This window comes from Pseudophryne corroboree, chromosome 3 (assembly GCF_028390025.1).
Source record: "Pseudophryne corroboree isolate aPseCor3 chromosome 3, aPseCor3.hap2, whole genome shotgun sequence".
Lineage (NCBI taxonomy): Eukaryota > Metazoa > Chordata > Amphibia > Anura > Myobatrachidae > Pseudophryne > Pseudophryne corroboree.
This window is the reverse complement of record NC_086446.1, coordinates 643,816,647-643,841,920: the sequence shown is the minus strand read 5'-3', so window position 1 is coordinate 643,841,920 and position 25,274 is coordinate 643,816,647. Positions and strand designations below refer to the sequence as shown.

At 48.2% G+C, this 25,274-nt stretch overlaps 1 protein-coding gene across 2 annotated transcripts in view; it reads right to left on the bottom strand.

The window, feature by feature from the left end:
- Positions 1-1,118: 1,118 nt before the first annotated feature.
- The window catches only part of TFAM (transcription factor A, mitochondrial), a 94,708-nt gene continuing 70,552 nt past the window's right edge, over positions 1,119-25,274 (bottom strand). For both annotated transcript variants that reach the window (XM_063961746.1, XM_063961747.1), the window contains exons 4-7: positions 21,431-21,580; positions 9,940-10,035; positions 8,777-8,833; positions 1,119-1,922 (exon numbers count right to left, since the gene is read on the bottom strand). In XM_063961746.1, coding sequence (XP_063817816.1) covers positions 1,671-1,922; positions 8,777-8,833; positions 9,940-10,035; positions 21,431-21,580 — 555 coding nt within the window. In that variant the 3' untranslated portion in view covers positions 1,119-1,670. The remainder of the gene's footprint in view (positions 1,923-8,776; positions 8,834-9,939; positions 10,036-21,430; positions 21,581-25,274) is intronic.

The window sequence follows — 25,274 nt, the reverse complement described above, 5'->3', positions numbered from 1 at the left end:
ATGGTGTCCCAGATGGAAAAACTATTCACACTGAGTCATGTTGACCTTTTGATCATGTTGACCATTTGTCCATGTCGACTTTTTCCTGTGTAGACCTTTCACAGTTTCACATTTTGGCCATGTCGATGTTATGTCACTGTCCACCTAATGCATGTCGACCATATGGAAACGAACTAATTACTGTCAACCTAGACATTGCAGATCTTGTATACCACACCCGGTACAATCTGTACCTAGCTTACGGGCTAAGTAGCCACTTACGGTGGAATTCAATTAGATGCCAGTTTGCAGAAGGAAAATTCACACACTTTACCTTCATGCGCATACCTGAGATTCGCACAATTCAGTTAGAAATGCCAATTCGCACTACTTCCTGAGAGGGTGTGTGAATTTTGTCCAAAAATGAAATCGGGAAAAGAGCATGAAAAAGTGGAGAGACCATCCTTGTCACCAAAAAAGAGACAACTTCATTAGCAGGACCATGTAGAAGGCTGTTAGTGGGCATAAGGAAAGTACTGGATGCTTTTAAAAGGTGACGGCTGATTTTTGCATTTTTTTACAAAAAAAGTAAAACAATGTAAGCAGCTTACAAATTTCATTTAATTACGAAGAAACTAAAACGAAAAATGCAAAAAAGTTGTAAAAAATAAATAAAATGTAATTTTGGGGTATTTTGAGGCCACTATGGGGTACACAACCTAACAAAAATATGTTAACTTTGAGGTAATTTGAGGCCATTATTTATTTATTTTCACCACAAAAAATGACATGTAATTACTGGTTCAATTAAGCCAATTGAAAACTTCCAAATGTCTAACTAGTCATAGAGGGGAGGGGGTGTCCAAGGGGTTTTGAAGAAAGTTCTGACATTTTTACATTTAAATAAAGATTATCCCTACCTTTTCACCTGAGGGGGAAGCAGACAAAAACAGGAAAATTTACTCTGAAAAAGAAATGCGAGTTTGGAATTGAATTGCAGATGTAATTCACAGCGCAAATTTGCTGTGAAATTGCCTTGCGAGTTCAAACTCACACCTAACTAAATTCCACCTTTAACACTTATTGGGTCATCGATAGACCAACAAATGGTAATTCCCCACTAAACAGAGAATTGCATATGAAAAAAATAAGTGTTTAATAACAATGCTTTGTAGCATACATTGATAACAAAAGATTTTCTTTTTTTTGTTAAAACAAAGCAGGATATGCTACACCGTTTCAAAATTTAACATTCCTTAGCAAATCACACAATTCTTGGACAGTTTCAAGATTTAGAAAACATTAATTCTACTCCAAGGATGAAAACTGGTCAGACTGGTTCTACTGTGGTAACAATGCAGGTGACAAACGTGAAGGTGTATATACATAATTTAATTACCAACAAAATTGTTGAAATGGAGGGAGTCATTGACATGTCTGCAACTTGTTGTCGTTTGACTGACAAGAGTTTGAAATAACAATTTCAGTTTTCTCTCAATCAACATTAAAATACCACTGATAATGGTGGTAGAGCTGTCCACACATTCACTCACTGTTCCTGTAGTTGCACAGTGATATTACGCCACCTTGTGGTGAACCAGCCACTGTGCACACAGACAGCGACACGTGACAATCAGAGCCTAGAAGGCAGGGTACATGGCATGTAAGTACTGTAAAGTCCCACCAATGCATTACTCTTCAGGCCTCCTCTCAGAATGGACTCTTATGCTTCCTGGGGTCTCTTCAGACGACTTTTTGACCACCTTAGGCAACTTCCTACTGGTAGATGCTTTGTGCATCACCGCAGCTTTATGAATTCCAAGACGCTTCTTTACTTTTAACCGAATGAGATCTTCTCTACCGATTTCCAGCATCTGCTCTTCCCAAGACTTCATTTCATTTTCATACCTGATCTTGTCATCTTCAGCTAACTGAATATACATCTGTAAAGATCACGCAAAAGATTAAAAAAAATATATATTTTCTACACATTATGGTTTATGTAAAGTTGTTTTTCTACAACATAGAAATATTCTTTACAGTTATATTGCATTTCATACACATACTAAAAACAAAATAAAAATCCAAGTTTTATATTCCCATTAAAATTAAAAGTTTTAGCTATTTCCTTAGCGCTTTATAAAGAGAGAGAGAAGATAAATGTTTCACTAAACTGATAGGGGGTATGTAAGAAAGCAGCATTTAGCCGTGTATAAATGGGCCAAAGGCACCTAGCGTAGTCCTTCTTAAACACCTACAAGTCTGAGTGGAACCATTTGTGAAGAGGATAGGGCTAAAACCAAAATATGGCCAAAAAGAGCAGTAGTATTGTAACTGCAGCACAAAGTATTTTCAGCTCCTGTGACCAAGTATAGGAAAGTTAGCCCAAGCCTCTTCATGTTAACATTCAAGTTTACACATGTAATGGTTATTGGTATTATACGTACATCTGGGATCTCACAAGAATGAAGGATATTTTCAAAACAGTCATTAGCAATCTCAATAAATACAATTTACAAAGTTTCTGATCTACCCTTCGCTAAGTTCAGAAAATGTGAATCTTCATTAAAAGTGAATAAGGGCTATTTGGTAGACAGTTTTATTCACTGAGACATTGGGGGGGGGGGGTATCAAGACTTCTGAGGAGTGGAGAAGTTGCCCAGAACAATTAATCATTCTAATACAGTTTATAAAATGATAGTCATGAGTTGATTGGTTGCTGTGGGCAACTCGTCCCCTTTCATACGCTTGATACATCTCCCCCATGACCAGCAAGTGCCTACTTTTACATTCACCATTATTTTTACTAATAACGTATTTATGATCAAAACTTTCCCATATGATAAGTTTTAGATTGAAGAAATAATAAGAATTTACTTACCGATAATTCTATTTCTCATAGTCCGTAGTGGATGCTGGGGACTCCGAAAGGACCATGGGGAATAGCGGCTCCGCAGGAGACTGGGCACAAAGTAAAAGCTTTAGGACTAGCTGGTGTGCACTGGCTCCTCCCCCTATGACCCTCCTCCAAGCCTCAGTTAGGATACTGTGCCCGGACGAGCGTACACAATAAGGAAGGATTTTGAATCCCGGGTAAGACTCATACCAGCCACACCAATCACACCGTACAACTTGTGATCTGAACCCAGTTAACAGCATGATAACAGAAGGAGCCTCTGAAAAGATGGCTCACAACAACAATAACCCGATTTTTGTAACAATAACTATGTACAAGTAATGCAGACAATCCGCACTTGGGATGGGCGCCCAGCATCCACTACGGACTATGAGAAATAGAATTATCGGTAAGTAAATTCTTATTTTCTCTAACGTCCTAGTGGATGCTGGGGACTCCGAAAGGACCATGGGGATTATACCAAAGCTCCCAAACGGGCGGGAGAGTGCGGATGACTCTGCAGCACCGAATGAGAGAACTCCAGGTCCTCCTCAGCCAGGGTATCAAATTTGTAGAATTTAGCAAACGTGTTTGCCCCTGACCAAGTAGCTGCTCGGCAAAGTTGTAAAGCCGAGACCCCTCGGGCAGCCGCCCAAGATGAGCCCACTTTCCGTGTGGAATGGGCTTTTACAGATTTTGGCTGTGGCAGGCCTGCCACAGAATGTGCAAGCTGAATTGTACTACAAATCCAACGAGCAATCGTCTGCTTAGAAGCAGGAGCACCCAGCTTGTTGGGTGCATACAGGATAAACAGCGAGTCAGATTTTCTGACTCCAGCCGTCCTGGAAACATATATTTGCAGGGCCCTGACTACGTCCAGCAACTTGGAATCCTCCAAGTCCCTAGTAGCCGCAGGCACCACAATAGGTTGGTTTAAGTGAAATGCTGAAACCACCTTAGGGAGAAATTGAGGACGAGTCCTCAATTCTGCCCTGTCCGTATGAAAAATTAGGTAAGGGCTTTTATAGGATAAAGCCGCCAATTCTGATACACGCCTGGCTGAAGCCAGGGCTGACAGCATTACCACTTTCCATGTGAGATATTTCAAGTCCACAGTGGTGAGTGGTTCAAACCAATGTGATTTTAGGAATCCCAACACTACATTGAGATCCCAAGGTGCCACTGGAGGCACAAAAGGAGGCTGTATATGCAGTACTCCCTTGACAAACGTCTGAACTTCAGGAACAGAAGCTAGTTCTTTTTGGAAGAATATCGACAGGGCTGAAATTTGAACCTTAATGGACCCTAATTTGAGGCCCATAGACAGTCCTGTTTGCAGGAAATGCAGGAATCGACCCAGTTGAAATTCCTCCGTAGGGGCCTTCCTGGCCTCGCACCACGCAACATATTTACGCCAAATACGGCGATAATGTTGTACGGTTACATCCTTCCTGGCTTTGATCAGGGTAGGGATGACTTCATCCGGAATGCCTTTTTCCGTCAGGATCCGGCGTTCAACCGCCACGCCGTCAAACGCAGCCGCGGTAAGTCTTGGAACAGACATGGTCCCTGCTGGAGCAGGTCCTGTCTTAGAGGTAGAGGCCACGGGTCTTCCGTGAGCATCTCTTGAATTTCCGGGTACCAAGTCCTTCTTGGCCAATCCGGAGCCACGAGTATAGTCTTTACTCCTCTCCTTCTTATGATTCTCAGTACTTTTGGTATGAGAGGAAGAGGAGGGAACACATACACTGACCGGTACACCCACGGTGTTACCAGAGCGTCCACAGCTATTGCCTGAGGGTCCCTTGACCTGGAGCAATATCTGTCCAGTTTTTTGTTGAGGCGAGACGCCATCATGTCCACCTTTGGTTTTTCCCAACGGTTTACAATCATGTGAAGTCCCCACTCCCCCGGGTGAAGATCGTGTCTGCTGAGGAAGTCTGCTTCCCAGTTGTCCACTCCCGGAATGAACACTGCTGACAGTGCTATCACATGATTTTCCGCCCAGCGAAGAATCCTTGCCACTTCCGTCATTGCCCTCCTGCTTCTTGTGCCGCCCTGTCTGTTTACGTGGGCGACTGCCGTGATGTTGTCCGACTGGATCAATACTGGCTGACCCTGAAGCAGAGGCCTTGCCTGACTTAGGGCATTGTAAATGGCCCTTAGTTCCAGGATATTTATGTGAAGTGACGTTTCCATGCTTGACCACAAGCCCTGGAAATTTTTTCCCTGTGTGACTGCTCCCCAGCCTCTCAGGCTGGCATCCGTGGTCACCAGGACCCAATCCTGAATGCCGAATCTGCGGCCCTCTAGGAGATGAGCACTCTGTAACCACCACAGGAGAGACACCCTTGTCCTTGGAGACAGGGTTATCCGCTGATGCATTTGAAGATGCGATCCGGACCATTTGTCTAGCAGATCCAACTGAAAAGTTCTTGCGTGGAATCTGCCGAATGGAATCGCTTCGTAAGAAGCCACCATCTTTCCCAGGACCCTTGTGCACTGATGCACTGACACCTGGCCTGGTCTTAGGAGTTTCCTGACTAGGTCGGATAACTCCCTGGCTTTCTCTTCCGGGAGAAACACCTTTTTCTGTACTGTGTCCAGAATCATCCCTAGGAACAGCAGACGTGTCGTCGGAATCAGCTGCGATTTTGGAATATTTAGAATCCATCCGTGCTGTCGTAGTACTATTTGAGATAGTGCTACTCCGACCTCTAACTGTTCTCTGGACCGTGCCCTTATCAGGAGATCGTCCAAGTAAGGGATAATTAAGACGCCTTTTCTTCGAAGAAGAATCATCATTTCGGCCATTACCTTGGTAAAGACCCGGGGTGCCGTGGACAATCCAAACGGCAGCGTCTGAAACTGATAGTGACAGTTCTGTACCACAAACCTGAGGTACCCTTGGTGAGAAGGGCAAATTGGGACATGGAGGTAAGCATCCTTGATGTCCAGAGACACCATGTAGTCCCCTTCTTCCAGGTTCGCTATCACTGCTCTGAGTGACTCCATCTTGAACTTGAACCTTTTTATGTAAGTGTTCAAGGCTTTCAGATTTAAAATGGGTCTCACCGAGCCGTCCGGCTTTGGTACCACAACCAGCGTGGAGTAATACCCCTTTCCCTGTTGTAGGAGGGGTACCTTGATTATCACTTGCTGGGAATACAGCTTGTGAATGGCTTCCAATACCGCCTCCCTGTCGGGGGTAGACGTTGGTAAAGCAGACTTCAGGAACCGGCGAGGGGGAGACGTCTCGAATTCCAATTTGTACCCCTGAGATACTACCTGCAGGATCCAGGGGTCCACTTGCGAGTGAGCCCACTGCGCGCTGAAATTCTTAAGACGGGCCCCCACTGTGCCTGAGTCCGCTTGTAAGGCCCCAGCGTCATGCTTAGGACTTGGCAGAAGCGGGGGAGGGCTTCTGTTCGTGGGAAGAAGCTGTCTGTTGCAGTCTTTTTCCCCTTCCTCTGCCCCGGGGCAGATATGAGTGGCCTTTTGCCCGCTTGCCCTTATGGGGACGAAAGGACTGAGCCTGAAAAGACGGTATCTTTTTCTGCTGCGAGGTGACTTGGGGTAAAAAGGTGGATTTCCCAGCCGTTGCCGTGGCCACCAGGTCCGATAGACCGCCCCCAAATAACTCCTCCCCTTTATACGGCAATACTTCCATATGGAATCCGCATCCCCTGACCACTGTCGCGTCCATAATCCTCTTCTGGCAGAAATGGACATCGCACTTACTCTTGATGCCAGAGTGCAAATGTCTCTCTGTGCATCTCGCATATATAGGAATGCATCCTTTAAATGCTCTATAGTCAATAATATATTGACCCTGTCCAGGGTATCAATATTTTCAGTCAGGGAATCCGACCAAGCCACCCCAGCACTGCACATCCAGGCTGAGGCGATTGCTGGTCGCAGTATAACACCAGTATGTGTGTATATACTTTTAAGGATATTTTCCAGCCTCCTATCTGCTGGCTCCTTAAGGGCGGCCGTTTCTGGAGACGGTAACGCCACTTGTTTTGATAAGCGTGTGAGCGCCTTATCCACCCTAGGGGGTGTTTCCCAACGAGCCCTAACCTCTGGTGGGAAGGGATATAGTGCCAATAATTTTTTAGAAATTAGCAGTTTTTTGTCGGGGGTAACCCACGCTTCATCACACACTTCATTCAATTCATCTGATTCAGGAAAAACTACGGGTAGTTTTTTCACACCCCACATAATACCCCTTTTTGTGGTACTTGCAGTATCAGAGATGTGCAAAACCTCCTTCATTGCCGTGATCATGTAACGTGTGGCCCTACTGGAAAATACGTTTGTTTCTTCACCGTCGACACTGGAGTCAGTGTCTGTGTCTGGGTCCGTGTCGACCCACTGAGGTAACGGGCGTTTAATAGCCCCTGACGGTGTTTGAGACGCCTGGACAGGCACTAACTGAGCTGCCGGCTGTCTCAGGTCGTCAACAGTTTTCTGTAACGTGCCGACACTGTCACGTAATTCCTTAATTACGGCCATCCATTCAGGTGTCGACTCCCTAGGGGGTGACATCACTATTATAGGCAATTGCTCCTCCTCCACATCATTTTCCTCCTCATACATGTCGACACACACGTACCGACACCCAGCACACACACAGGGAATGCTCTGATAGAGGACAGGACCCACTTAGCCCCTTGGGGAGACAGAGGGAGAGTTTGCCAGCACACACCAGAGCGCTATATATGTATAGGGACAACCTTACAATAAGTGTCTATCCCTTATAGCTGCTTATATCTGTTATTTTGCCAAATAAGTGCCCCCCTCTCTTTTTTACCCTGTTTCTGTAGTTGCAGGATGCAGGGGAGATTCTGGGAGCCTTCCTACCAGCGGAGCTGTGTGGGAAAAATGGCGCTGTGTGCTGAGGAGATAGGCCCCGCCCCCTTCACGGCGGGCTCTTCTCCCGCTTTTTTCTGGAAAACTGGCAGGGGTTAAATACATCCATATAGCCCAGGAGCTATATGTGATGTATTTTTTGCCAAATAAGGTAAATTCATTGCTTCCCAGGGCGCCCCCCCCCAGCGCCCTGCACCCTCAGTGACCGGAGTGTGAAGTGTGCTGAGAGCAATGGCGCACAGCTGCAGTGCTGTGCGCTACCTTATGAAGACAGGAAAGTCTTCTGCCGCCGATTTATGGACCTCTTCTTGCTTCAGCATCTGTAAGGGGGCCGGCGGCGCGGCTCCGGGACCCATCCATGGCTGGGCCTGTGATCGTCCCTCTGGAGCTAATGTCCAGTAGCCTAAGAAGCCCAATCCACTCTGCACGCAGGTGAGTTCGCTTCTTCTCCCCTTAGTCCCTCGATGCAGTGAGCCTGTTGCCAGCAGGTCTCACTGAAAATAAAAAACCTATTTAAACTTTTACTCTAAGCAGCTCAGGAGAGCCACCTAGATTGCACCCTTCTCGTTCGGGCACAAAATCTTAACTGAGGCTTGGAGGAGGGTCATAGGGGGAGGAGCCAGTGCACACCAGCTAGTCCTAAAGCTTTTACTTTGTGCCCAGTCTCCTGCGGAGCCGCTATTCCCCATGGTCCTTTCGGAGTCCCCAGCATCCACTAGGACGTTAGAGAAAAAGGTTTAGTGATAGGTAACAGCTTATTAAAGAAAAAAAAAAAAAAAAGCTTTGTATTCATTAAAAATGGATATGTGTAACATAATTACTATCAGCGAAATATAACAAAACAGTCAAGGTTTAGAAAACGTACTATTTTCTCTATATGATTACAATCTTGATCCTTATGCGCTATACAATATAAAGGCTGGATTTATGAGGACACATCTGTACATAGAGAAAATAAATGACAATACAAATGGAGAATGGTGGTAAAAAGCCATTTGAAAGAGCATAAAAGGGTGTGTTAGTTACCTGTTTCTGTGGGCTGTTCATATTTTTCCACTTATCATGCAGACTGATCAATCTGTCCTGTAAACATAAAAGCCGAAAGTACAATAAAGTACGGACAATGGCATTCGCCAATATTGCTGAAGGTGAACGTCAGCACCTAAACCATCATAGTAACTAGACATTTGTAAGTATAGTAGTACACACATAGACGAAACCTGGCAGCTATGATTGCCCAAGAGCACAAGCTGGTGACGCAGACTGGGGATGGCAGCAGCCTTCATAATTTCCGCTCACAGTCAGTGAGTGGCTGGTGTGGCCAAGTGGTGTAATCAATGAGTACTAGTTGATGGAAACTACCAAAGTCCTAAATCCCGTCACAGGCTACTGCATTAAACTTCCCTTGTGTTGCTGTAACACTCCTGCTACCAGCTGAGGTTGTACAGCTTACGCTGTTAAGCATTTTAATGCTAGTCTCCCTTATTCATAACTTACAGAGGCCATTCAAGTGTCTGTAGAATGGTTGGACGAAGTCACCAATATGATCAATTTTCCTTTGACGCCGTAAAAGGTACACAGGAAAAGGAGCGAAGATTGCAAACTGTATTAACAGGTGATATGCACAGCTGGACAAAGCTGTGATGTCCACCAGCAAGAACTGAATATGCCCCAGAAATTTCCGAAGAGCTACCTATGAGATGCATTACAATAACTTCAGTCTCTCCAGCCCGATGCAGGATATTCTTATATATGGTATCTTAAGGCTTACCCTAGGCCTACCATCAGTGTATGGAATCCCCAGCAGAAGCAATGTATACTCACCAGCAACCCAACCTGTTCAATATATACACAACAGCATTAAGACTTGATGCCAGGTATGATGGCATTTGCTCTATATCTCCAGGATGAACAATCTCGAGAGACACTAAAACTACATCTGAATTTGGCCTGGCTAAGAAGTAGTTTCTGTTAACACCTAAGGAATTAGGGGGAGGTGTATTAAGCCTGGAGTAGTGATAAATGGAACGTGATAACGCAACAGCCAATCAGCTCCTGTCAAGTTACAGGCTAGGTTTGAAAAATGACAGTTAGGAGTTGGCTGGCTGGTGCGTCATCACCTTCCACTTATCACTTCTCCAGGTTTAATACATCTGTCCATAGGTGTGTGTCACATTACACCCACATACCGATAATGAAGCGCTTTTGTTATCCACAAAGTTTTCCGACATGAAAATGTTAAACGCATTACGATTTCCTTTGGGTTTTCCCAGTAGTGACAACTCCTAAATAGATCAAAGAAATAATAAACAGGTGTTACGATAAACCCAGCCAAATACTTAGCACACAGCTATTACACTGAAGTACAACGTCTAAAGCAAACAGAAGGCTTGAGCTATATATGGCTGATCGTATTACATATTGGGGGTGATTCAATTGTTAATGGGTGCCCATATCTGCAATTCCCCCTCACTGTAGACAAGGTGGTATGCAATTGTATGGAAGTGCTGGGGTTAGCAGCGCAAAAATAAGAATTTACTCACCGGTAATTCTATTTCTCGTAGTCCGTAGTGGATGCTGGGGACTCCGTAAGGACCATGGGGAATAGACGGGCTCCGCAGGAGACTGGGCACTCTAAAGAAAGATTCAGGACTATCTGGTGTGCACTGGCTCCTCCCCCTATGACCCTCCTCCAAGCCTCAGTTAGGAACTGTGCCCGGAAGAGCTGACACAATAAGGAAGGATTTTTGAATCCCGGGTAAGACTCATACCAGCCACACCAATCACACCATATAACTCGTGATAGGAACCCCGGTTAACAGTATGATAACAATGGAGCCTCTGAACAGATGGCTCGCAATAACAACCCGATTATAGTAACAATAACTATTTACAAGTATTGCAGACAATCCGCACTTGGGATGGGCGCCCAGCATCCACTACGGACTACGAGAAATAGAATTACCGGTGAGTAAATTCTTATTTTCTCTGACGTCCTAGTGGATGCTGGGGACTCCGTAAGGACCATGGGGATTATACCAAAGCTCCCAAACGGGCGGGAGAGTGCGGATGACTCTGCAGCACCGAATGAGAGAACTCCAGGTCCTCCTCAGCCAGGGTATCAAATTTGTAGAATTTTGCAAACGTGTTTGCCCCTGACCAAGTAGCAGCTCGGCAAAGTTGTAAAGCCGAGACCCCTCGGGCAGCCGCCCAAGATGAGCCCACCTTCCTTGTGGAATGGGCTTTCACTGATTTAGGCTGCGGTAATCCCACCGCAGAATGCGCCAGCTGAATAGTGCTACAAATCCAGCGCGCGATAGACTGCTTAGAAGCAGGAGCCCCCAGCTTGTTGGGTGCATACAGGATAAATAGCGAGTCAGTCTTCCTGACTCCAGCCGTCCTGGAAACATACATTTTCAGGGCCCTGACTACGTCCAGTAACTTGGAATCCTCCAAGTCCCTAGTAGCCGCAGGCACCACAATAGGTTGGTTCAAGTGAAAAGCTGAGACCACCTTCGGGAGAAACTGAGGACGAGTCCTCAACTCTGCCCTATCCATATGGAAAATCAGATAAGGACTTTTACAAGACAAAGCCGCCAATTCTGATACTCGCCTGGCCGAAGCCAGGGCCAACAACATGACCACTTTCCACGTGAGATATTTCAAATCCACAGTCTTAAGTGGCTCGAACCAATGTGATTTCAGGAATTCCAAAACCACATTGAGATCCCAAGGTGCCACTGGGGCCACAAAAGGAGGCTGAATATGCAGAACTCCTTTGACAAACGTCTGAACTTCAGGCAGTGAAGCCAGTTCTTTTTGGAAGAAAATCGACAGGGCCGAAATCTGGACCTTAATGGACCCCAATTTGAGGCCCAACGTCACCCCTGCTTGCAGGAAATGCAGGAATCGACCCAGCTGAAATTCCTCCGTCGGGGCCTTCTTGGCCTCACACCACGCAACATATTTTCGCCAAATGCGGTGATGATGTTTTGCGGTGACATCCTTCCTGGCTTTGATCAGGGTAGGGATGACTTCCTCCGGAATGCCCTTTTCCTTTAGGATCCGGTGTTCAACCGCCATGCCGTCAAACGTAGCCGCGGTAAGTCTTGGAAAAGACAGGGTCCCTGCTGCAGCAGGTCTTGTCTGAGCGGCAGAGGCCAAGGGTCCTCTGCAAGCATCTCTTGAAGTTCCGGGTACCAAGCTCTTCTTGGCCAATCCGGAACCACGAGTATAGTTTTCACTCCTCGCTTTCTTATTATTCTCAGTACCTTGGGAATGAGAGGCAGAGGAGGAAACACATAAACCGACTGGTACACCCACGGTGTCACTAGAGCGTCCACAGCGATCGCCTGAGGGTCCCCTGACCTGGCGCAATATCTTTTCAACTTTTTGTTGAGGCGGGACGCCATCATGTCCACCTGTGGTCTTTCCCAACGGTCTACCAGCATTTGGAAGACTTCTGGATGAAGTCCCCATTCTCCCGGGTGGAGGTCGTGCCTGCTGAGGAAGTCTGCTTCCCAGTTGTCCACTCCCGGAATGAACACTGCTGTCAGGGCCAACACATGATTCTCTGCCCATCGGAGAATCCTTGTGGCTTCTGCCATCGCCATCCTGCTTCTTGTGCCGCCCTGTCTGTTTACATGGGCGACCGCCGTGATGTTGTCTGATTGGATCAGTACCGGCTGGTTCTGAAGCAGGGGCCTTGCTTGGCTTAGGGCATTGTAAATGGCCCTTAGCTCCAGAATATTTATGTGAAGCGAAATCTCCCGATTTGACCACAGTCCTTGGAAATTTCTTCCCTGTGTGACTGCACCCCAGCCCCGAAGGCTGGCATCCGTGGTCACCAGGACCCAGTCCTGTATTCCGAATCTGCGGCCCTCTAGTAGATGAGCCCTCTGCAGCCACCACAGCAGCGACACCCTGGTCCTTGCAGACAGGGTTATCCGCTGTTGCATCTGGAGATGGGACCCGGACCATTTGTCCAACAGGTCCCACTGGAACGTCCTTGCGTGGAACCTCCCGAAAGGGATTGCTTCGTACGAAGCTACCATTTTTCCCAGGACTCGTGTGCATTGATGTACCGACACCTGTCCTGGTTTTAGGATGTCTCTGACTAGAGATGACAACTCCTCGGCTTTTTCCACTGGAAGAAACACTCTTTTCTGGTCTGTGTCCAGAATCATTCCCAGGAACAGAAGACGTGTCGTCGGGACCAGCTGTGACTTTGGAATGTTGAGAATCCAGCCGTGCTGTTGTAGCACTTCCCGAGAAAGTGCTACCCCCACTACCAACTGTTCTCTGGACCTCGCCTTTATCAGGAGATCGTCCAAGTATGGGATAATTAAAACTCCCTTCTTGCGAAGGAGTATCATCATTTCGGCCATTACCTTGGTAAAGACCCTCGGTGCCGTGGATAACCCAAACGGCAGCGTCTGGAACCGATAGTGACAGTCCTGTACCACAAATCTGAGGTACTCCTGGTGCGGAGGGTAAATAGGGACATGCAGGTACGCATCCTTGATGTCCAGGGAGACCATGTAATCCCCCTCGTCCAGGCTCGCAATAACCGCCCTGAGCGATTCCATCTTGAACTTGAACCTTTTGATATAAGTGTTCAAGGCTTTTAAATTGGGGTACCTTGACAATCACTTGCTGTGAATATAGTTTTTGAATAGCCACCAACACTGCCTCCCTGGCAGAGGGAGTTGCCGGTAAGGCAGATTTTAGGAAACGGCAGGGGGGGAGACGTCTCGAATTCCAGCCTGTACCCCTGAGACACTACTTGAAGGACCCAGGGATCCACCTGTGAGAGAGCCCACTGTGTGCTGAAATTCCTGAGACGGGCCCCCACCGTACCCGGGTCCGCCTGAGCAGCCCCAGCGTCATGCTGTGGACTTACCGGACGCAGGGGAGGACTTCTGCTCTTGGGAACTAGCTGTGTGCTGCAGCTTTTTCCCCCTACCTCTGCCCCTCGGCAGAAAGGATGAGCCTCTAGCCCTCTTATTTTTCTGGGGCCGAAAGGACTGTACCTGATAATACGGTGCTTTCTTTTGCTGTGGGGTAGCCTGTGGCAAAAAGGTCGATTTCCCAGCAGTAGCTGTGGAAACGAGGTCTGACAGAGCATCCCCAAAAAGTTCCATCCCTTTATAGGGTAAAACTTCCATGTGCCGCTTCGAGTCGGCATCGCCTGACCATTGCCGAGTCCATAACCCCCTTCTGGCGGCAATGGACATAGCGCTTATTTTTGATGACAGCCGGCAAATATCCCTCTGTGCATCACGCATGTATAAGACGGCGTCTTTTATATGCTCTATCATCAGCAAAATATTGTCCCTATCCATGGTATCAATGTTATCCGACAGGGAATCTGACCACGCAGCTGCAGCACTGCACATCCAAGCCGATGCAATAGCGGGTCTCAATATAATGCCGGTGTGTGTGTATATAGCTTTAAGGGTATGTTCCCGCTTTCTATCAGCAGGTTCCTTTAGGGCGGCCGTATCCGGAGACGGTAGTGCCACCTTTTTTGATAAGCGTGTCAGCGCTTTATCTACCCTAGGGGGTGTTTCCCAACGTGACCTATCCTCTGGCGGGAAAGGGTACGCTGCCAATAACCGTTTAGAAACTATTAATTTCTTATCTGGGGAAGACCACGCTTCCTCACACACCTCATTTAATTCCTCAGATGCAGGAAAAACTACTGGTAGTTTTTTCTCACCAAACATAATACCCTTTTTTGTGGTACCTGGGGTATTATCAGAAATGTGTAATACATTTTTCATTGCCTCAATCATGTAACGGGTGGACCTATTGGAGGGTACACTAGTCTCATCGTCGTCGACACTGGAGTCGGCATCCGTGTCGACATCTGTATCTGTCATCTGAGGTAGCGGGCGTTTTACAGCCCCTGATGACATTTGAGACGCTTGGACAGGCACAAGCTGAGAAGCCGGCTGTCCTATGTCGTCAAACCTTTTATGTAAGGAGCTGACACTGTCACGTAATTCCTTCCATAAGTCCATCCACACAGGTGTCGACCCCGCAGGGGGTGACATCACATTCACAGGCATTTGCTCCGCCTCCACATCATTATCCTCATCATACATGTCGACACAGCAGTACCGACACACAGCACACACACAGGGAATGCTCTGACAGAGGACAGGACCCCACAAAGCCCTTTGGGGAGACAGAGGGAGAGTATGCCAGCACACACCAGAGCGCTATATATCACAGGGATATCACCTTATAAAAGTGTTTTCCCTTATAGCTGCATATATATTGTATACTGCGCCTAAATTGTGCCCACCCTCTCTTTTTTACCCTTTCTGTAGTGCAGGACTGCAGGGGAGAGCCAGGGAGCGATCCTTCCAGCGAAGCTGTGAGGGAAAATGGCGCCAGTGTGCTGAGGGAGAAGGCTCCGCACCTTTTTCGGCGGGCTTTCTCCCGCTATTTTAAAACGTCTGGCAGGGTGTTAGTTTGCCAGCCAAGGTGTATATTATTGCTGCTCAGGGCGCCCCCCCCCCCCCCAGCGCCCTGCACCCATCAGTGACCGAAGTGTGTGGTGTGCACGAGGAGCAATGGCGCACAGCTGCAGTGCTGTGCGCTACCTTGGAGGAAGACAGAAGTCTTCAGCCGCCGATTTTCCGGACCTTCTTGCTTCTGGCTCTGTAAGGGGGACGGCGGCGCGGCTCCGGGAACGGACGACGAGGTCGGGTCCTGTGTTCGATCCCTCTGGAGCTAATGGTGTCCAGTAGTCTAAGAAGCCCAAGCTACCACCAGTTAGGTAGGTTCGCTTCTTCTCCCCTTAGTCCCTCGCTGCAGTGAGCCTGTTGCCAGCAGGTCTCACTGTAAAATAAAAAACCTAAACTATACTTTCTTTCTAGGAGCTCAGGAGAGCCCCTAGTGTGCATCCAGCTCGGCCGGGCACAGAAATCTAACTGAGGCTTGGAGGAGGGTCATACGGGGAGGAGCCAGTGCACACCAGATAGTCCTGAATCTTTCTTTAGAGTGCCCAGTCTCCTGCGGAGCCCGTCTATTCCCCATGGTCCTTACGGAGTCCCCAGCATCCACTAGGACGTCAGAGAAAACAGCTAAACCCAACTAAAGTGCTGCCTGCAACGCAAAAAGTCCTGTTTGGGACACACTCCGCACATTTCGGCTCACAGCTCGGGGGGCTACTAGCAGCTATATCAGCACCGGCAGCATGAGCACCCAAACAGCAGCAAAATTAAATTGCTGTCAGTGGGAGCCGCTGAAACAATTGAATCACTCCCATTGAGTGGACACCAAATTGGCCACTGGGACATAGTGATCCCCAAGCTGCCTATGCACACTGACCTACACAAGCACATCTGCAAACTACATATTTCTGTTTCTTCTCCAAAACTCATGGACTGGGAGTGCATAGCCAGCAACAGAGAATAGAGGTGAAAATGAGCTCTAGTGCCTCCCAAAACCACTGACATGTGAACTTTTAAACCACATCCAGCATACTACAAATATACACACACATCATAAGGTGTTTCTATAGGGGTTTATTGTGCGTTGGAGGAGAATGGGAGTTACAAAGCTGTATTTCTGTAAAATATGTCCCTACTAAGAAAGACTAGGCATGCTTACTGAGAGGTAACAGACCCCCCCCCCCCCCCACACAGTCTTAAGTGGCTCGAACCAATGTGATTTCAGGAATTCCAAAACCACATTGAGATCCCAAGGTGCCACTGGGGCCACAAAAGGAGGCTGAATATGCAGAACTCCTTTGACAAACGTCTGAACTTCAGGCAGTGAAGCCAGTTCTTTTTGGAAGAAAATCGACAGGGCCGAAATCTGGACCTTAATGGACCCCAATTTGAGGCCCAACGTCACCCCTGCTTGCAGGAAATGCAGGAATCGACCCAGCTGAAATTCCTCCGTCGGGGCCTTCTTGGCCTCACACCACGCAACATATTTTCGCCAAATGCGGTGATAATGTTTTGCGGTGACATCCTTCCTGGCTTTGATCAGGGTAGGGATGACTTCCTCCGGAATGCCCTTTTCCTTTAGGATCCGGTGTTCAACCGCCATGCCGTCAAACGTAGCCGCGGTAAGTCTTGGAAAAGACAGGGTCCCTGCTGCAGCAGGTCTTGTCTGAGCGGCAGAGGCCAAGGGTCCTCTGCAAGCATCTCTTGAAGTTCCGGGTACCAAGCTCTTCTTGGCCAATCCGGAACCACGAGTATAGTTTTCACTCCTCGCTTTCTTATTATTCTCAGTACCTTGGGAATGAGAGGCAGAGGAGGAAACACATAAACCGACTGGTACACCCACGGTGTCACTAGAGCGTCCACAGCGATCGCCTGAGGGTCCCCTGACCTGGCGCAATATCTTTTCAACTTTTTGTTGAGGCGGGACGCCATCATGTCCACCTGTGGTCTTTCCCAACGGTCTACCAGCATTTGGAAGACTTCTGGATGAAGTCCCCATTCTCCCGGGTGGAGGTCGTGCCTGCTGAGGAAGTCTGCTTCCCAGTTGTCCACTCCCGGAATGAACACTGCTGTCAGGGCCAACACATGATTCTCTGCCCATCGGAGAATCCTTGTGGCTTCTGCCATCGCCATCCTGCTTCTTGTGCCGCCCTGTCTGTTTACATGGGCGACCGCCGTGATGTTGTCTGATTGGATCAGTACCGGCTGGTTCTGAAGCAGGGGCCTTGCTTGGCTTAGGGCATTGTAAATGGCCCTTAGCTCCAGAATATTTATGTGAAGCGAAATCTCCCGATTTGACCACAGTCCTTGGAAATTTCTTCCCTGTGTGACTGCACCCCAGCCCCGAAGGCTGGCATCCGTGGTCACCAGGACCCAGTCCTGTATTCCGAATCTGCGGCCCTCTAGTAGATGAGCCCTCTGCAGCCACCACAGCAGCGACACCCTGGTCCTTGCAGACAGGGTTATCCGCTGTTGCATCTGGAGATGGGACCCGGACCATTTGTCCAACAGGTCCCACTGGAACGTCCTTGCGTGGAACCTCCCGAAAGGGATTGCTTCGTACGAAGCTACCATTTTTCCCAGGACTCGTGTGCATTGATGTACCGACACCTGTCCTGGTTTTAGGATGTCTCTGACTAGAGATGACAACTCCTCGGCTTTTTCCACTGGAAGAAACACTCTTTTCTGGTCTGTGTCCAGAATCATTCCCAGGAACAGAAGACGTGTCGTCGGGACCAGCTGTGACTTTGGAATATTGAGAATCCAGCCGTGCTGTTGTAGCACTTCCCGAGAAAGTGCTACCCCCACTACCAACTGTTCTCTGGACCTCGCCTTTATCAGGAGATCGTCCAAGTATGGGATAATTAAAACTCCCTTCTTGCGAAGGAGTATCATCATTTCGGCCATTACCTTGGTAAAGACCCTCGGTGCCGTGGATAACCCAAACGGCAGCGTCTGGAACCGATAGTGACAGTCCTGTACCACAAATCTGAGGTACTCCTGGTGCGGAGGGTAAATAGGGACATGCAGGTACGCATCCTTGATGTCCAGGGAGACCATGTAATCCCCCTCGTCCAGGCTCGCAATAACCGCCCTGAGCGATTCCATCTTGAACCTTTTGATATAAGTGTTCAAGGCTTTTAAATTGGGGTACCTTGACAATCACTTGCTGTGAATATAGTTTTTGAATAGCCACCAACACTGCCTCCCTGGCAGAGGGAGTTGCCGGTAAGGCAGATTTTAGGAAACGGCAGGGGGGAGACGTCTCGAATTCCAGCCTGTACCCCTGAGACACTACTTGAAGGACCCAGGGATCCACCTGTGAGAGAGCCCACTGTGTGCTGAAATTCCTGAGACGGGCCCCCACCGTACCCGGGTCCGCCTGAGCAGCCCCAGCGTCATGCTGTGGACTTACCGGACGCAGGGGAGGACTTCTGCTCTTGGGAACTAGCTGTGTGCTGCAGCTTTTTCCCCCTACCTCTGCCCCTCGGCAGAAAGGATGAGCCTCTAGCCCTCTTATTTTTCTGGGGCCGAAAGGACTGTACCTGATAATACGGTGCTTTCTTTTGCTGTGGGGTAGCCTGTGGCAAAAAGGTCGATTTCCCAGCAGTAGCTGTGGAAACGAGGTCTGACAGAGCATCCCCAAAAAGTTCCATCCCTTTATAGGGTAAAACTTCCATGTGCCGCTTCGAGTCGGCATCGCCTGACCATTGCCGAGTCCATAACCCCCTTCTGGCGGCAATGGACATAGCGCTTATTTTTGATGACAGCCGGCAAATATCCCTCTGTGCATCACGCATGTATAAGACGGCGTCTTTTATATGCTCTATCATCAGCAAAATATTGTCCCTATCCATGGTATCAATGTTATCCGACAGGGAATCTGACCACGCAGCTGCAGCACTGCACATCCAAGCCGATGCAATAGCGGGTCTCAATATAATGCCGGTGTGTGTGTATATAGCTTTAAGGGTATGTTCCCGCTTTCTATCAGCAGGTTCCTTTAGGGCGGCCGTATCCGGAGACGGTAGTGCCACCTTTTTTGATAAGCGTGTCAGCGCTTTATCTACCCTAGGGGGTGTTTCCCAACGTGACCTATCCTCTGGCGGGAAAGGGTACGCTGCCAATAACCGTTTAGAAACTATTAATTTCTTATCTGGGGAAGACCACGCTTCCTCACACACCTCATTTAATTCCTCAGATGCAGGAAAAACTACTGGTAGTTTTTTCTCACCAAACATAATACCCTTTTTTGTGGTACCTGGGGTATTATCAGAAATGTGTAATACATTTTTCATTGCCTCAATCATGTAACGGGTGGACCTATTGGAGGGTACACTAGTCTCATCGTCGTCGACACTGGAGTCGGTATCCGTGTCGACATCTGTATCTGTCATCTGAGGTAGCGGGCGTTTTACAGCCCCTGATGACATTTGAGACGCTTGGACAGGCACAAGCTGAGAAGCCGGCTGTCCTATGTCGTCAAACCTTTTATGTAAGGAGCTGACACTGTCACGTAATTCCTTCCATAAGTCCATCCACACAGGTGTCGACCCCGCAGGGGGTGACATCACATTCACAGGCATTTGCTCCGCCTCCACATCATTATCCTCATCATACATGTCGACACAGCAGTACCGACACACAGCACACACACAGGGAATGCTCTGACAGAGGACAGGACCCCACAAAGCCCTTTGGGGAGACAGAGGGAGAGTATGCCAGCACACACCAGAGCGCTATATATCACAGGGATATCACCTTATAAAAGTGTTTTCCCTTATAGCTGCATATATATTGTATACTGCGCCTAAATTGTGCCCACCCTCTCTTTTTTACCCTTTCTGTAGTGCAGGACTGCAGGGGAGAGCCAGGGAGCGATCCTTCCAGCGAAGCTGTGAGGGAAAATGGCGCCAGTGTGCTGAGGGAGAAGGCTCCGCACCTTTTTCGGCGGGCTTTCTCCCGCTATTTTAAAACGTCTGGCAGGGTGTTAGTTTGCCAGCCAAGGTGTATATTATTGCTGCTCAGGGCGCCCCCCCCCCCCCCCAGCGCCCTGCACCCATCAGTGACCGAAGTGTGTGGTGTGCACGAGGAGCAATGGCGCACAGCTGCAGTGCTGTGCGCTACCTTGGAGGAAGACAGAAGTCTTCAGCCGCCGATTTTCCGGACCTTCTTGCTTCTGGCTCTGTAAGGGGGACGGCGGCGCGGCTCCGGGAACGGACGACGAGGTCGGGTCCTGTGTTCGATCCCTCTGGAGCTAATGGTGTCCAGTAGTCTAAGAAGCCCAAGCTACCACCAGTTAGGTAGGTTCGCTTCTTCTCCCCTTAGTCCCTCGCTGCAGTGAGCCTGTTGCCAGCAGGTCTCACTGTAAAATAAAAAACCTAAACTATACTTTCTTTCTAGGAGCTCAGGAGAGCCCCTAGTGTGCATCCAGCTCGGCCGGGCACAGAAATCTAACTGAGGCTTGGAGGAGGGTCATAGGGGGAGGAGCCAGTGCACACCAGATAGTCCTGAATCTTTCTTTAGAGTGCCCAGTCTCCTGCGGAGCCCGTCTATTCCCCATGGTCCTTACAGAGTCCCCAGCATCCACTAGGACGTCAGAGAAAACAGCTAAACCCAACTAAAGTGCTGCCTGCAACGCAAAAAGTCCTGTTTGGGACACACTCCGCACATTTCGTCTCACAGCTCGGGGGGCTACTAGCAGCTATATCAGCACCGGCAGCATGAGCACCCAAACAGCAGCAAAATTAAATTGCTGTCAGTGGGAGCCGCTGAAACAATTGAATCACTCCCATTGAGTGGACACCAAATTGGCCACTGGGACATAGTGATCCCCAAGCTGCCTATGCACACTGACCTACACAAGCACATCTGCAAACTACATATTTCTGTTTCTTCTCCAAAACTCATGGACTGGGAGTGCATAGCCAGCAACAGAGAATAGAGGTGAAAATGAGCTCTAGTGCCTCCCAAAACCACTGACATGTGAACTTTTAAACCACATCCAGCATACTACAAATATACACACACATCATAAGGTGTTTCTATAGGGGTTTATTGTGCGTTGGAGGAGAATGGGAGTTACAAAGCTGTATTTCTGTAAAATATGTCCCTACTAAGAAAGACTAGGCATGCTTACTGAGAGGTAACAGACCCCCCCCCCCCCCCCCCCCCCCCTCTTAGAAAGTGCAAACTAAAGGTTGGTACATCTTACCCTTCTCCGCTTGGTGTGTATTCTCTTTACCAGCTTTTGTTTTCTTTGACATTTTATTAGTTCCATTTCAACAGGACTCAGCTTTGCTCTGAATTTTCTCATTTCATCTTTGTAATTCAAATAATCAGCATTTGAAGCATCTATGTATGGCTAAAAATACAATTTTTTTTTTAAATAAGGTCACCGTTCATGCAAAAATAACACATACAGATGAAGCTCTGCTCATCTATCCCTTTAATAGGATTACCTGAGGCAGTGCTGTCGGACTTAATCCTCTGCTGTAATGACTTAATCCCCTGCTGTATTGTTCTCTGTGTATTCCATTGCAGCTGAGAACAATAGATGAAAGGCTTATGCTAATAAACCTTGGCGCACCATGGCGCACCAGAGAAGGCTAGATGAGTGAGGCTCCATCTGTATCTACATTTTTAGGCAACTAAGGTGAACATTTGACACTGGTCATACAAATGTATTCCAGTTAATTTGTTTGAACATATTCAGAATCAGAATCAGCTTTATTGGCCAGGTATACTTACGTATACTAGGAATTTGTCTTCGGTTTGCTATACAACAGCCAAGTAGGTAACAGGTAAGCAGGTGTGTGTGTGTGTGTGTTGGGGGGGGGGGAGGGGGGGGGGCAAGTAAAGTCATACAGATAGGTATACCATAGGGACACAAGTGAGTTACATGTACGTCTAGTCAGTCAATGTTCAGGAGTTCAGCAGGCGGACAGCTTGGGGAAAGAAACTTTTGAGGCTTCTGGTGGAGACAGCCCTGTAACGCCTGCCTGAAGGAAGCAAGTTAAACATGCTGTGGCCGGGGTGTAGCTGGTCTTTTACTATCTTCATTGCCCGCTTTTTAGCTCTGGACAAGTACAGGTCCTGGACTGAGGGAAGGTCGGCCCCCGATGATCTTCTCTGCGGTTCTGACCACCTTTTGGAGCCTGCATATGTCCCTCGCGCTGGCGGAGCTGTACCATACGAGTATCGAGGAGCACAGTACCGACTCCACAATCGCGGAGTAGAAGAGGAGCAGGAGCTTCTGTGGGATGTTGAACTTCCTTAGTTGCCTGAGGAAGAACAACCTCTGCTGCGCTTTCCCAACAGTGGCGTCAGTGTTGGACCCCCATTTAAGGTCCCTGGAGATTGTGGTCCCTAGAAACTTGAAGGAGTCCACTAGCGATACCACACTGTCAGCAATCGTTAGCGGAGGTGCACTAGATGACTACTTCCTGAAGTCCACTATCATCTCGACAGTTTTGAGGGGGTTGAGGTCAAGGTTGTTGTGGATGCACCACTGGGCCAGTCGGTCTACTTCCTGTCTATAAGCCGATTCGTCCCCATCCTTGATGAGGCCGATGACATATTGTGGCAAACACAAAAATAGCTACTTATGGCTCCTCACCAAGCACTAACTAGCTGATCAGTCACACCCATGTGCTCCACCTGTGTATCTGTGTTCAGGGATATGAGAGTAATTAACCCTGTTTTTAACATGAGTCTGCAAACTCCCATGGAAAGCATTCTCTTTCATAAGAGACTGGGACAAACTATCCTGTTTGTCACAATATATACTGTACATGTTGGTTCACAAAACCTCACAGCATTAAGGTCATGGGTTCGATTCCCACTATGGCCCTAACTGTGTTGAGTTTGTATATTCTCCCCATACTTGCGTGGGTTTCCTCCGGGTACTCCGGTTTCCTCCCACAATCCAAAAGTGTACTGGAAGGTTAATTGGCTTCTGACAAAATTAATCCTAGTATGAATGTGTTTGCATGTAAATGTGCTAGGGAATATAGATTGTAAGCTCCACTGGGGAAGGGACTGATGTGAATGGCCAAATATTATCTCTGTAAAGAGCTGCAGAATATGTGTGCGCTATATAAATAACTGGTAATCAATAAAAATAAGAATTTACTTACCGATAATTCTATTTCTCGTAGTCCGTAGTGGATGCTGGGGACTCCGTCAGGACCATGGGGATTAGCGGCTCCGCAGGAGACAGGGCACAAAAGTAAAAGCTTTAGGATCAGGTGGTGTGCACTGGCTCCGCCCCCTATGACCCTCCTCCAAGCCTCAGTTAGGATACTGTGCCCGGACGAGCGTACACAATAAGGAAGGATTTTGAATCCCGGGTAAGACTCATACCAGCCACACCAATCACACTGTACAACCTGTGATCTGAACCCAGTTAACAGCATGATAACAGCGGAGCCTCTGAAAAGATGGCTCACAACAGTAATAACCCGATTTTTGTAACAATAACTATGTACAAGTATTGCAGACAATCCGCACTTGGGATGGGCGCCCAGCATCCACTACGGACTACGAGAAATAGAATTATCGGTAAGTAAATTCTTATTTTCTCTGACGTCCTAAGTGGATGCTGGGGACTCCGTCAGGACCATGGGGATTATACCAAAGCTCCCAAACGGGCGGGAGAGTGCGGATGACTCTGTAGCACCGAATGAGAGAACTCCAGGTCCTCCTCAGTCAGGGTGTGCCCCTGACCAAGTATCAGCTCGGCAAAGTTGTAAAGCCGAGACCCCTCGGGCAGCCGCCCAAGATGAGCCCACCTTCCTTGTGGAATGGGCATTTACATATTTTGGCTGTGGCAGGCCTGCCACAGAATGTGCAAGCTGAATTGTACTACACATCCAACTAGCAATCGTCTGCTTAGAAGCAAGAGCACCCAGTTTGTTGGGTGCATACAGGATAACAGCAAGTCAGTTTTCCTGACTCCAGCCGTCCTGGAAACTATCTTTTCAGGGCCCTGACAACATCTAGCAACTTGGAGTCCTCCAAGTCCCCAGTAGCCGCAGGCACCACAATAAGCTGGTTCAGGCGAAACACTGACACCACCTTAGGGAGAAACTGGGGATGAGTCCGCAGCTCTGCCCTGTCCGAATGGACAATCAGATATGGGCTTTTTTGAGACAAACGCCGCCAATTCTGACACTCGCCTGGCCAAGGCCAGGGCCAACAGCATGGTCACTTTCCCTGTGAGATATTTCAAATCCACAGATTTGAGCGGTTTAAACCAATGTGATTTTAGGAATCCCAGAACTACGTTGAGATCCCACAGTGCCACTGGAGGCACAAAAGGGGGTTGTATATGCAGTACTCCCTTGACAAACTTCTGGACTTCAGGAACTGAAGCCAATTCTTTCTGGAAGAAAATCGACAGGGCCGAAATTTGAACCTTAATGGACCCCAATTTGAGGCCCATAGACACTCCTGTTTGCAGGAAATGCAGGAAACGACCGAGTTGAAATTTCTTCATGGGGCCTTCCTGGCCTCACACCACGCAACATATTTTCGCCACATGTGGTGATAATGCTGTGCGGTCACCTCCTTCCTGGCTTTGACCAGGGTAGGAATGACCTCTTCCGGAATGCCTTTTTCCTTTAGGATCCGGCGTTCAACCGCCATGCCGTCAAACGCAGCTGCGGTAAGTCTTGGAACAGACATGGTACTTGCTGAAGCAAGTCCCTTCTTAGCGGCAGAGGCCATGAGTCCTCTGTGAGCATCTCTTGAAGTTCCGGGTACCAAGTCCTTCTTGGCCAATCCGGAGCCACGAGTATAGTTCTTACTCCTCTATGTCTTATAATTCTCAATACCTTGGGTATGAGAAGCAGAGGAGGGAAGACATACACCGACTGGTACACCCACGGTGTTACCAGAACGTCCACAGCTATTGCCTGAGGGTCTTTTGACCTGGCGCAATACTTGTCCAGTTTTTTGTTCAGGCGGGACGCCATCATGTCCACCTTTGGTCTTTTCCAACGGTTCACAATCATGTGGAAGACTTCCCGATGAAGTCCCCACTCTCCCGGGTGGAG